Source organism: Oncorhynchus gorbuscha, linkage group LG16 (assembly GCF_021184085.1).
Source record: "Oncorhynchus gorbuscha isolate QuinsamMale2020 ecotype Even-year linkage group LG16, OgorEven_v1.0, whole genome shotgun sequence".
Lineage (NCBI taxonomy): Eukaryota > Metazoa > Chordata > Actinopteri > Salmoniformes > Salmonidae > Oncorhynchus > Oncorhynchus gorbuscha.
The window spans coordinates 16,085,296-16,098,268 of NC_060188.1; the positions used below are offsets into that span (position 1 = coordinate 16,085,296).

Below are 12,973 nucleotides of genomic sequence, written 5' to 3' on the forward strand. Positions count from 1 at the left end.
TCTCCTACTGTATCAACATTATAAAGACATTAAGAAAACCTGTCCTATCTAGTTACCACGCCAGTGGTCTTGTGACTATGGAGGACATACAGTCTGGTCTTCTCCTGTGCAGATGGGCAGATGACATGTAACAGGAATCCACAGCGTCTATGACAGCACATGACCTCACACGATGGATGCAGGAACATGGTAAATGCAGCAGCGTGTATTTGACAGGGTAGACAGGCTCTTCAAACATCAGACCAGGCCCTCTGAAGAGGACAGCACCATCCATGGCCAGGACATGTCAGGGTTTGGAGAGGAGGGTGGCCGGGTTGATGCCGCGAGGTATGCAGGAGATTCATCAAACTTGAGGTTATTTCTGTATGTAGTGTCCTTGCGGAGGAAAAGAGAATAGGACACAGGGTGTAAACATATAGCATTTTGGCTTTATTATTGTGCAGTTGAAAATTAAAAAGCCAATCTGAGCTATAATAAATGTCGTCTAAAAATTCCTTGCACTGCCCTCAGGTCTTTGATTATAATCATTATTATTATTATTTTTAAACATGTATTGCAGAGGCAGTGCTTAGTGTGCCAGCCACCATATTCTTATTGATTCTTCTTCTGCTACAGTCATTTTAATTCATACATTACATTTACATTTAAGTCATTTAGCAGACGCTCTTATCCAGAGCGACTCCATAACATTATTCTATTGAGTTTCGCAAATGACATCTCGGTGCATTCCAGTGGGACAGTCACTTAACAATAGTGCATCTAAAACTTAAGGGGGGCGGGGGTGAGAGGGATTACTTATCCCTCAGCGGCACATGACCTCCCGCTGCCAGTTCTCAAAATATGCTGCTAACCGCTGTCAGGGCAGACCTGTTCAGTCATACGATTCATTCACCCACACTCTAAAAGCTGACACTGCAGCGTGTGATGTAACGATACAGTAATAACAACCTGCAGAGATCCAGACTGCTGAGACATGGAGATGGATTCGCTTTTCATTTTGGAACGCATTTTGGAAAACTATCCATTCATCCACTCTTTGGACCCACGGCCTCCTCTTTATCGATAGTTTTGTCTTCCCCTTGGGGGATTACCTAACATAGCAGTACTTATTTTCTTTCTTACCGTATCATATTACAAAATAGATTTGCATGGACATGAAATATTATAGTGTTTTGTTACATTTTGAACTTCCCAGTACGAGAACCAATAGTGAATAGTTTGACTACACTAAAGGTGGCTGGACTTGTCACTCTGAACTTTTCCTTACATTTATGGTTGCTAGGATGGCGATTCAAACTCAACGTGACCTGAGGTGGGGAAGGAGGAGCCCTAGCTTAGACACACTGCCACTAGAGCTCTCTCTTTCTCTCTCTCTCGGGTTCACCCTTACTTCCCCCTCTGCTGTACTGTTCCCTCTCTGTCACACACAGGTGTGCACACAAACATACACACAGCTGAAACATGCACACACAAATAACTGAAACATGAGGGACTGGGCTATCTCTAATGAAGATAAATGCTTCATCCTAAGGGCTGTGGTATACAGTATATACGTTAGACTGAACTGGGCATGTAGTTGAGAGCATTTAAGTGGGTGGCAGGCTGTGGGTGTTTAGCTGTGTTGTCGGGGTTTTATTGCTTTTCACACAGGGTTGGTCAGTCTTTCAACTTCCCTAAGAGCTTCCTGTCAAAAGACAAATCCACATGAGTTGGACAGTCAACAACATGTGCCATGACACTAATGAACGAATCAATCTCTTGTGGGCTATAGGCCTTTGTTGTTCAGATCACCTTGGTGATGTCTCATTAAGCTTTTTGAATAAACAAATACAATATAGCTAATATAGATGTCTATATTTTGTGTTCCAGGATATGTGATGGCGCAGACCTTACTAATGTAATGTTGTTGTGTTCCCTTGGGCATGATGACTCCACTAGCCTTCCGGACTGAAGAGGTTCAGAAAGTACACCTTTGTACAAAGACAATATAGCCTACACTTTAATGTTTGTTTGTCTGTTTTTAATCTCCTCTGGTAACCAACTACTGAGAAAAGGAATGAAAGGATGGAAACTGAAACCGATAGGCTTTGATGCTAAAACACAGTGGAAACCTCTCACATGAGTTCAGCAGTGTGGCACCAAGTTTTCCTACTGAATCGTAAGCAAGGTGCTGCCCTCCTCTGGTCAGGAGAGGGAGAGTGGTTTGCCTGGTGACCCACCAGGGGTATAGACACAGGGTGTAAACATATAGCATTTTGGCTTTAGACTGTCTGTGGCCGCTTCTCCAGTTTTTTGTTATTCCCTGTTTGGAAAATAAACTCTGTTTCTGTTAAGTCACCTGCATCTCATATTGTCACACTTCTCTACATTTTGGCTTTATTATTGGTGTCACAGCGCAGGACTGTCACTACATCCTGCAAGCTTCAAAAGGTTTCCTTCCTGTCCATGGAGCTCAGCTCACAATGGAGGAAAATGTATTTGTGTGTATTTTCCTCTGGGTCACAACACACATCCTATGTGCACGTTCTCAGGAGAGATGACGGAAACCGTCAATAACAATTTTTTTCTCATTGAGACACAGGACAAGGTCTCCCATTCTGCTGCATTGTTTTATTCTCAATTCACAAAGGCATAATTACAGGCATTTAAAGACTGTACAAAAGGTTAAGAAGAAGAGGTGTAGAAAATACAGAAAATATACAAATGCATTCAAATCAATAACAGCTCAATGGGCTGAATAAATCAGAGAAGAAATATTGACGGTGGTCATTCAAGTTGTCCGTCTTGTTCTGACCCTTGTTCTGGTTCTGGCTCTGGTTCAGGCCGGGGTTGGTGCTCTGGTTCTTCTGACTCATGGGTCATTGTGGTTTAACTGGGCATACTCAACTGAGCCTTGCTGAAATAGACAAAATAAAATACAAATTACAAGAAGAAGCCAGTGTCTGTTTCTGTGTATTCCAGCAGTTTCATCCTCCTGTGTTGAATCTGATTTTCTCCATAAGGGGTCCCTCTAAGACAAAACAAAGTCATAAGGTCTATGTACTGTGTGTAAAACAGTACTGTTGCGTACATGAGTGTATTTGTTAGTACATTGCTCTACTTACGCCGTCAGCTTGTTCGGACGCTGACTCACCTACAAAAACAAGAGCAGGAGACAAGCTCAGGAAAATAACACCTTCTACCCAGAGCCTCCCCCTTCCCCAAAACAACACCCTCCACCCAGGGGCCTCCCCCATCCCCAAAACAACACCCCCCGCCCAGAGCCTCCCCCTTCCCCAAAACAACACCCTCCACCCAGAGCCTCCTCCTTCCCCCTAAACAACACCCTCCACCCAGAGCCTCCCCCTTCCCCAAAACAACAGCCTCCACCCAGAGCCTCCTCCTTCCCCAAAACAACACCCTCCACCCAGAGCCTCCCCCTTTCCCAAAACAACACCCTCCACCCAGAGCCTCCCCCGTTCCCAAAACAACACCCTCCATCCAGAACCTCTACCTCTCCTCAAGACTGACGCCTTGGGCTTATCGCATTACAACCACTAATGTGTGTGTTACTAGTCAGTTTCCCTGCCGACAAGCCCATTGTTTGACAATATAGAGGCAGGCCAAAGCCCATGATTGTTTTCTCTTCCCCTGCGCTGCAACATTGTTTGATACAAATACCATTGACATTTGCAAGGAGTAGGTCAATTACTCAACAATGGGCAATATGGTTGGCGTGTGGGTTCTATATTTCAGGGGTAAACAAGGGAGCAGTCTGTCCTCTGACTCCACTTGACAGATGCACCCTGTGTTTGGGTTGGATTGTAATAACAGGAAGTTCCCTTTGACGAGAGCAGGAAGTGGACAGCTGGCTAAGCGGCCGGCTTAACGGCACCCTCTCTCACTGACAATGCAGATGTTTAGAGTTAGGCTTGGCCTGGTTTCCTGCATGGCACATTTCTCAAACCCCAGAGAAGAAGCCCATCTAATTAGCTGTTTCTCAGTGTATATAGGGCTTCAGTGAACATTGAGCTGCATGTCAGTCTTACCTTGATTCGAATTCTGCACTTCGCTGTACACAGTGTCTGTGCCTTTCTTCATGGGGGCTAGAAATGCAAAAACAAATGCTTCATAAGGACATAATCAAAAAATGCAAGTGGACAGCTCATGATTATTTGACATTAAGCAATAGATCAATAATAATGTTGCCATGCGTATTTGAAGCCTAGCACCTCCCAGCTAAGAGGATGGGTCAGTCTCTTACCTCTGGTGGGGTCTACCTCCTGGGGATGGACCTCAGTGTATTGTGGCTCAGGTACCTCAGTAGTTTCCTCGCTGGTCTGGTCATCAGACTCTACAAGTCACACTTAATGTTAGACATGAATAGTCACATAGTTAATGCTCCTACTGTTGAAATGAAGGATTTGACCCAATGAACTCTGGTACACTCACCTGAGCCTGAGACGTGATCACTCCAGACGCTCCTTCCCATGACCCCAGGAGTGACTGCAAAACACAGAGACCAGGGGTCAGTCATACAGGACACCGGTCACATCCAATTGGATGAAACATTCATTGCTTTGCCATATTAGGTATGCATCCCCTCACCTGCTCTTTACCCTGAGCCAAGCTAGGAGGAAGGAACACACAGAATGGAAAGATGACATCCTGAGAGGATGAAGGGTTGGAGCAAGGTTAGGGCTGAGATGGTAGGGTTCTGCAAGACTCTATAAACTTTCTATCATGGGCCAATGGTTTAGTAGGGTGAAGTCCTGATAGCAGATGGGTTCTACTGTACAGTAACTCAGTAGACAGATCTTACCATTGGCAGCCTCATTGACTTCTCCATGGGTCAGCCTCAGAGTCTCGTCTGTTTTAGTGCTTGCTGGCTTCCTGAGAGAGGGGGAACAAGAAAACACAATGAACAATGAAACAGGAAACTCCTATATGGCCTTTATCATTTTAATATTCACATCTTCCCAAACAAAGAATTGTGCCTCACTGTACATTCAATAGTTTGTGAATAGACTATGGTAGTATGATGAAGTCAAAGTCAGGCCTACTCACACTGACAGTTCCACTGTTCTCTCTCTTCTGAATGGAAGAAGGCATTTCTTAACGAGGATGATGATGATGAGAGACACTGTGAGCAGGATGCAGAAGGCTGCGATCAGCCCCTTCTTCCAGCCAGCCAACTTCACTGCAGACAGCAAGGTTACAGAGGTTACCTCAGGTCAAGTTCAGCCACAATGGATTTAGCTAAATGACTTCTAGTCACACACCAGTGTGTTTGTGTGATAAGACTTTCATCTGCAAGATCCCTTCCCCTCTCACCTCCAACAGTGACCATGGCACTCCTCTGGCTGTCATTGGATGGGTTGTTAGTGACGCAGTAGTATCCGCCTCCGTGCTCTCTACTGACACCTTGAACCGAGTGGGATAATCGCATGTCAAAGGTGGTCTTGGACAGCAGGGGCAGGGCACTCTTTGTGTGATACCATGTGTAGGTGATGGGGGGCGTGCCCCGCTGGACAGTGCAGGTTAGGGTCAGGTCCTCCCCCTCAGCCACGTCCCCCATTTTGGGTGTCAAGGTCAGTACTGGCCTGGACACTGGCTCTGTGGGGAATTAATGTTGTTGAGTCATTACAGTAAATCTACTATGTCATCAGTTAGACTGACTGTACCAGCATCTCCCTTTTATAAACCAGAGCCATATGTAGGTATGTGTATGTATGTATGTATGTATGTATGTATGTGTGTGTGTGTGTGTGTGTGTGTGTGTGTGTGTGTGTGTGTGTGTGTGTGTGTGTGTGTGTGTGTGTGTGTGTGTGTGTGTGTGTGTGTGTGTGTGTGTGTGTGTGTGTGTGTGTGTGTGTGTGTGTGTGTGTGTGTGTGTGTGTGTGTGTGTGTATGTATGGCATGTATGTATGTATGTATGTATGTATGTATGTATGTATGTATGTATGTATGTATGTATGTATGTATGTATGTATGTATGTATGTATGTATGTTCGCTGCCCTGGCCCCCAATGGTGGAACAAACTCCCTCACGACGCCAGGACAGCGGAGTGACACCTGTGTGTATGTATGTATGTATGTATGTATGTATGTATGTAAATGTATGTATGTATGTATGTATGTATGTATGTATGTATGTATGTATGTATGTATGTATACATTTGGTTCTGTTATAAACAGGTGGTGTGGCCAACTCACCTATGATGGTGGCAGTGCGTCGGAGGTGATCTCCTGAGCTCTCCATGTAGGGCTGACTGGGGTTGTTCTCGGCTTTGCAGGAGAAGCTGTGGATGTCAGAGCTCCTGTGGATGGAGGTGATGTTGAAGAGGGCCAGATCCCAGGGTCTGCGGACCACCCTGAACTCAGCTTGTCTGTGGGGGCTCAGCAGGGTGTAGGTAATGGGCAGACTACCGTTGTCACTCTGACACTGGAGCTGGAAGGGCTTGCCCAGGATCAACCTGCCCCCTACCACGCTCAGAAGAGGGACTGACACAGGCACTGACAGAGGGAGAGGGGGAACAAAAAAGAGAATGAATAAGACAGAAAGCGAACAGAGAAGAGAAAAATGGTTAGAAAATCAAGCACATGCAATGTTTGAGAATGTTGAATGAGAGAGTTTTTAATATGACCCCATCCACTGTCACAACAGAAATTACACAATTGTTATAAGGCTGTTATTGCATCATATGGTTGTTTTATCCAACATAATAAGGGGTTGTTAGAACACTCATCTATCTGTGTGTGTTAAACCTAACAAGGCCGCATTCCATAGCATGATTAGTGTCTGTGTGCCTGACTGGAAGCTACCAGGGAGAGATGGCTTCGGGGCCAGACCCTGGTTTCTACACAATGAGAAGTTTTTACAGCAGATACTTATAATTCACAGCAGACAGTATCTTTCAAACCAATCTTAAACTTGTAACCCATTCCATACATCTGTTTTTGTCATGTAGACTGAAGTGGGTGTATCTCGGCTATAAAAGACCTTTGTACCTTTGTCTCGAGGCTCTCAACGAATCATCTGAGGGTGATTCGTTAACCAGCCATCATTATCTTAGGGCACTCAATCGATTCACTTTATATGTGTGTGTTGTATTGACCTGCTCCCTTATTAATAAGTGAATAAAGATTCAGTTTAAGCATATCTCTGACTTATGTGGTAAGTTTGTCTCTCCTCATTTGAAAGTAAAGAAATTAACCACCACACCACACAACGAGACTCACCTTTTGCCTTGAGGACAATCTGTGTGCTGTTTTTGAAGATCTTTTTGGTTTGGCCTCTTCCTTGGGCTTGGGCCTGGCAGGAGTAATTTCCATTAAGGGAGGGGTGTGCTGTGGCACTGTAGTTCCCTCCTGATGTCAGTAGGACCTGGTTCCTGTACAGGGAGTATTTCACGTCCCCAATGTTGATTCTCTCATGGGAATAGCGGTTAGTATCACAGTTCAGTGTGAAGCGTTCTGTCTCAAACACCTCTCTGGGCTTCATCTCCAGGACTGGCTTGGAAAACAACTCTGTGGGAATCAGACAGAAAAAGCAGAGTGTCAAACATTAAATTCAAAGACACTTTGGCATGGCGAAACATTAAATTAAGTTAGAAAACGCTCACACGCTGTGGCCCAACCTTTTACAACACAGTCAGACATCCAATACTTGCCTTTGACTTTGATGCTCTCATAGGCTTCTTTCTGCACATTGCCTCTTTCCACCTTGCACACATATTCCCCAGAGTCCTCTGCCAGAACTCTGAGCGAATGACTGAGACTAATGGAGGCTGTCTTAAGCACCCTCTTGTCCTTGTTCAGGAAGACTGTCACATTGGATGGGGGGTTCACCACTCGACAGACAAACTCGACAATGTCACCCTCAATCACGTCTTTACCAGGAAGAATGTTCATGACAGGTGTGATGAAAAGTTCTAATGATACAACAGAAGAACAGGGAAACCCTTTAACCCAAAATGTATTTTCTTACAGGTGATCAAATATTGAAGCACACAGAAGCATAATGCCCATAGCTACTATAAATCTGAACCGGTACCTTCCAATAACAAATGCAACAGTTATAGTCAGCATTCAACCCCACACTTACCTTTCACCATGACCTTGACAGTGTTACTGTTGTTGGACCTCCCAGCGTCAGGCAGCATGGTGATTTCAAAGTAACAGCGCAGGTGTTTGTCCCCAGCATGCTTCAGCTCCAGCCTGGTCTCCACTGAGTTCCCAATGGCCCTCACCTGCTTGATCTTATCCTGGTCCTGGTAGAAGTGGAAGAGCAGGGAGCCAGACTCATCTGGGGCGCTGCATGTAGCTGCCACCTCATCCCCCTCAAACAGGATCTGGGAGGTCACCTGCAGCACAGGCGTCTGCAAGCCTGTGGTCGAACAATCAATGTCAGTCACTAGGATGTCACGTACCATGCATCATCAGGAGGAAAATACTTGATACTGTATGTACCTACATATAATGGATTATGAATGAAATATATTTTTATTTTATTTTATTTAACCTTTATTTAAAAAGACAAGTCAATTAAGAACATATTCTTATTTACAATGACGGCCTACCCCGGCCAAACCCTAACCCGGACGACGCTGGGCCAATTGTGCACCGCCCTACGGGATCTAGAGATCTAGAGAGTTTTACCAGAAAGTCAATATAATCATGGATCCATTTCAGCAGTACCTGTGACTGTGAGTCTGTGGGTTCTGCTGCCTTTGCTCTTGTCATGAACTATGACCTGGCACTTGTAAGTGCCAGAGTTGGCAGCCCTGGCCGGGTTGAGCTGGTGAAGGGCCGCAGATTCGGTGGTGTTTTTGGAGTAGACCAGGACATCGTCTCGCAGGAAGTTGAAGCTGTGTGTCATGGGGTGGGACTGGTCATGGCTAACGCTGACCTCACAGTTCAGGTTCATCAAGGTCCCACTGGTTACCTCACCACTTGGGTCCAGTTTGAGTGTCACACTATCTATGGTAAATACTGGACAAACACACACAGACACACAAAGACACAATGACATCAAGGCTAATGCAAACTACTATTTGGGGTGCAAAATAACCAAGGCTAAATGGACTATTCTTCAAGACTAGCCAGGGAGTTCCCTCTGTGCTTTACTCCAGTTCTCCCGACAGAGGAAGGCCCTTCCCTGGTGCCTGGCGGCCCTCCACAGTAAGCAGGAGGTGTGCCTGATGGCCCTCCACAGTAAGCAGGAGGTGTGCCTGGTGGCCCTCCACAGTAAGCAGGAGGTGTGCCTGGTGGCCCTCCACAGTAAGCAGGAGGTGTGCCTGGTGGCCCTCCACAGTAAGGAGGAGGTGTGCCTGGTGGCCCTCCACAGTAAGCAGGAGGTGTGCCTGGTGGCCCTCCACAGTAAGCAGGAGGTGTGCCTGGTGGCCCTCCACAGTAAGCAGGAGGTGTGCCTGGTGGCCCTCCACAGTAAGCAGGAGGTGTGCCTGGTGGCCCTCCACAGTAAGCAGGAGGTGTGCCTGGTGGCCCTCCACAGTAAGCAGGAGGTGTGCCTGGTGGCCCTCCACAGTAAGCAGGAGGTGTGCCTGGTGGCCCTCCACAGTAAGCAGGAGGTGTGCCTGGTGGCCCTCCACAGTAAGCAGGAGGTGTGCCTGGTGGCCCTCCACAGTAAGCAGGAGGTGTGCCTGGTGGCCCTCCACAGTAAGCAGGAGGTGTGCCTGGTGGCCCTCCACAGTGAGCAGGAGGTGTGCCTGGTGGCCCTCCACAGTAAGCAGGAGGTGTGCCTGGTGGCCCTCCACAGTAAGCAGGAGGTGTGCCTGGCGGCCCTCCACAGTATGCAGGAGGTGTGCCTGGCGGCCCTCCACAGTAAGCAGGAGGTGTGCCTGGTGGCCCTCCACAGTAAGCAGGAGGTGTGCCTGGTGGCCCTCCACAGTAAGCAGGAGGTGTGCCTGGTGGCCCTCCACAGTAAGCAGGAGGTGTGCCTGGTGGCCCTCCACAGTGAGCAGGAGGTGTGCCTGGTGGCCCTCCACAGTAAGCAGGAGGTGTGCCTGGTGGCCCTCCACAGTAAGCAGGAGGTGTGCCTGGTGGCCCTCCACAGTAAGCAGGAGGTATGCCTGGTGGCCCTCCACAGTAAGCAGGAGGTGTGCCTGGTGGCCCTCCACAGTAAGCAGGAAGTGTGCCTGGTGGTCCTCCACAGTAAGCAGGAGGTGTGCCTGGTGGCCCTCCACAGTAAGCAGGAGGTATGCCTGGTGGCCCTCCACAGTAAGCAGGAGGTGGAGGAGGAAGGAAAGGAGGAAAACACTTTAACAAACACAGAGCAACCGTCCCTCCCCTGGGAGGTCTGTGGCCCTACCTTGGCTCCTGTTCGCACTCAACACCAACAACATTATTGGGCCTGAGCTGACACAACAAAGTGTTCCACATCCTCCCTGGTAATGCTTTTAGAATAGGTAACACAGACAGCTCAGCCATGCAGGAGAAAAGGCTGAGACCTGAGCCAAAAGTACTTTGGAGCCAAATTTGTGACTCAGCCTTCGGGGAATAGATACGGTCTGTTATTACAGTTATATGCCACCAGCTCCCTCTCAATACCCCACCAAGAGCTCAGAATGAACTAAGTTGCTGAGAAAAATAAAACCATTACAGTATCTGAGAATGTAGGTGGATCAAAGAGGTTCACCATCTCAGAAGCTTGTTCACATGCTGACACAAAACAATGAAACCAGCTGCGTATTCCGCTTAAAATACCTTCAATAAATCAAATGAAAAATATGAAAATGTCAAGGAAGCCAGATGCTCACAATACCCATTTCCTACAAAAATAACTATTTTGTGTGAGGCATAAAAATAGCCGCTTATCAACCGTAGAGAGGACCAACTGCCCTCAAACTGTCTCTATGCTGGGACTCTTCCAGCTCTATGGTGCATTTATTAAAGTGGCATCAAACACAGAAAGTAATTGTATCTCATACTTACATGACTGAGCTCCTGCCCCTTGCCCTGTGAGTGGAGATAAGTGGAGGGAGACAGAGGAGGAGGAATAAGAATAGAAAGCAAGTGATGTGAGAGACAGACACATATGAACTAAAGGTAACCTATCTGAGCTCAGAAAGTAGAGTGCTGGGTCCTTACAGAGGGTGAGCAGACTGGTCAGCAGCAGCAGAGGCAGGTAGAGTGCTGGGGAGTCCATCCTGAGTGATGACACTGATACAGCACCACAGCCAGGAGCCAGAGTGGCAGGCACTCACATAGGGACAGGGGAAGAAGGAAAAGACGGGCCGGGCCACAGGGAATGAGAGGTGGAGTACGCAAGGAGCAGGAAGGCGGAGAGGGCGGGGCATAATTGTCTATGTGTGTGTGTTACGCCTTCGTCTTATCATTGGCCTTCTTTTTGTTTCATTGACCAGGAAATGACCGCTGCTTCCTCAGGATATGCAAGTTCCTAAATGTAAAGTGCCTTGACTTACCCCACATTTTTGTTGTGTTACAGCTTGAATGTTAATTCAATTGTTTTTTCCCCCTCACCCATCTACACACAATACCCTATAATGGCAAAGTGAAATTTTTGCAAATTGATTGAAAATTAAGTACAGAAATATTGAATTTACGTAAGTATTCACACCACTGAGTCAATACATGTTTGAATCACCTTTGGCAGTGATTAAAGCTGTGAGTCTTTCAGGGTAAGTCTCTAAGAGCTTTGCACACCTGGATTGTACAATATCAGCCCATTATTCATTTCAAAATTCTTCAAGATCTGTCAAATTATTTGTGGGTCATTGCTGGACAACCATTTCAGGTCTTGCCATAGATTTTCAAGCAGATTTAAGTAAAAACTATCTCGCCCACTCAGGAACATTCACTGTCTTCTTGGTAAAGCAACTCCAATGTAGATTTAGCCTTGTGTTTAGGTTATTGTCCTACAGAAATGTGAATTCATTTCCCAGTAGCTGGTGGAAGCAGACTGAACCAGGTTTTTGTCTAGCATTTTTTTCTGTGCTTCATTCAGTTAATTTTTTTTTATCCTACAAGCATACACATTACATGAGCAGCCACCACTATGCTTCAAAATATGGAGAGTGGTACTCAGTAACGTGCTGTATTAGATTTGCCCTAAACAAAAAGTGAATTGCTTTGCCACATTTTTTGCAGTATTACTTTAGTGCGTTGTTGCAAACAGGATGAATGTTTTGGAATATATTTATTCTGTACAGGCTTCCTTCTTTTCACTCTGTCCATTAGGTTAGTAATGTGGAGTAACTACACTGATGTTGATCCATCCTCAGTTTTCTTCTATCACAGCCATTAAACTCTGTAACTATTTTAAAGTCACCTTCGTCCTCATGGTAAAATCTCTGGCAACTGAGTTAGGAAGGCCGCCTGTATCTTTGTAGTGACTGAGTGTATTGATACACCCTCCAAAGTATAATTAATACCCTCACCATGCTCAAAGGGAATTCAATGTCTGCTTTATTCATATTTTTACCCATCCACCAATAGGTGCCCTTCTTTGCAAGGCTTTTGAAAACCTCCCTGGTCTTTGTGGTTGAATCTGTGTTTGATGTTCATTTTGCTCGACTGAGGGATCTTACAAATAGTTGTATGTGTGGGATACAGAGGTGAGGTAGTCAGTCAAAAATCATGTTAAACACTATTATTGCACAGAGTGAGTCCATGCAATTTATTATGTGATTGGTTTAGCAAATCTGGACTCCTGAGCGTTTAAGCTTGCCACAATAGAGGGGTTGAATACTTGACTCAAACATTTCAGGTTTTCATATATATATATATATATATATATATATATATATATATATATTCAAATCATAATTCCACTTTGACATTATGTGTAACAGTTTTCTAGGTGTGGTGAAGGAGAGTCGGACCAAACTGCAACGTGTAGATTTCGATCCATGTTTAATGAACAAAAAACGTAACACGATCCTAAAACACAAACACTACAAAACAAAGAACGTAACGAAAACCGAAACAGCCTATACTAGTGAAAACTAACACA

At 45.9% G+C, this 12,973-nt stretch overlaps 1 protein-coding gene across 2 annotated transcripts; it reads right to left on the reverse strand.

Moving 5' to 3' along the window:
* Positions 1-2,590: 2,590 nt before the first annotated feature.
* Positions 2,591-11,244, reverse strand: pecam1a (platelet and endothelial cell adhesion molecule 1a). 2 transcript variants are annotated; one of them, XM_046303621.1, is made up of 15 exons: positions 11,089-11,244; positions 10,933-10,956; positions 8,680-8,973; positions 8,087-8,368; positions 7,653-7,913; positions 7,222-7,509; positions 6,196-6,495; positions 5,314-5,595; positions 5,047-5,179; positions 4,802-4,872; positions 4,432-4,485; positions 4,244-4,333; positions 4,029-4,085; positions 3,105-3,133; positions 2,591-2,896 (listed from the first exon to the last, which is right to left on the reverse strand). In XM_046303621.1, the coding sequence occupies exons 1-15, from the start codon at positions 11,144-11,146 to the stop codon at positions 2,852-2,854; spliced, it is 2,268 nt and encodes a 755-aa protein (XP_046159577.1). In that variant the 5' UTR covers positions 11,147-11,244; the 3' UTR covers positions 2,591-2,851. The 2 variants fall into 2 exon arrangements, with proteins under 2 accessions (XP_046159577.1, XP_046159578.1); XM_046303622.1 differs by lacking the exon at positions 3,105-3,133.
* Positions 11,245-12,973: the final 1,729 nt, after the last annotated feature.

Bases quoted from the DNA above. Each gene is read 5' to 3' on its own strand.
- pecam1a (XM_046303621.1), bottom strand. From the start codon at position 11,146: ATGGACTCCCCAGCACTCTACCTGCCTCTGCTGCTGCTGACCAGTCTG. The intron at 8,974-10,932 runs GTAAGTATGAGA...GTGTTTGTCCAG, and splicing joins AGGGGCAGGAGCTCAGTCAT to TATTTACCATAGATAGTGTG. The intron at 8,369-8,679 runs GTACTGCTGAAA...GTTCGACCACAG, and splicing joins CCACAGACTCACAGTCACAG to GCTTGCAGACGCCTGTGCTG.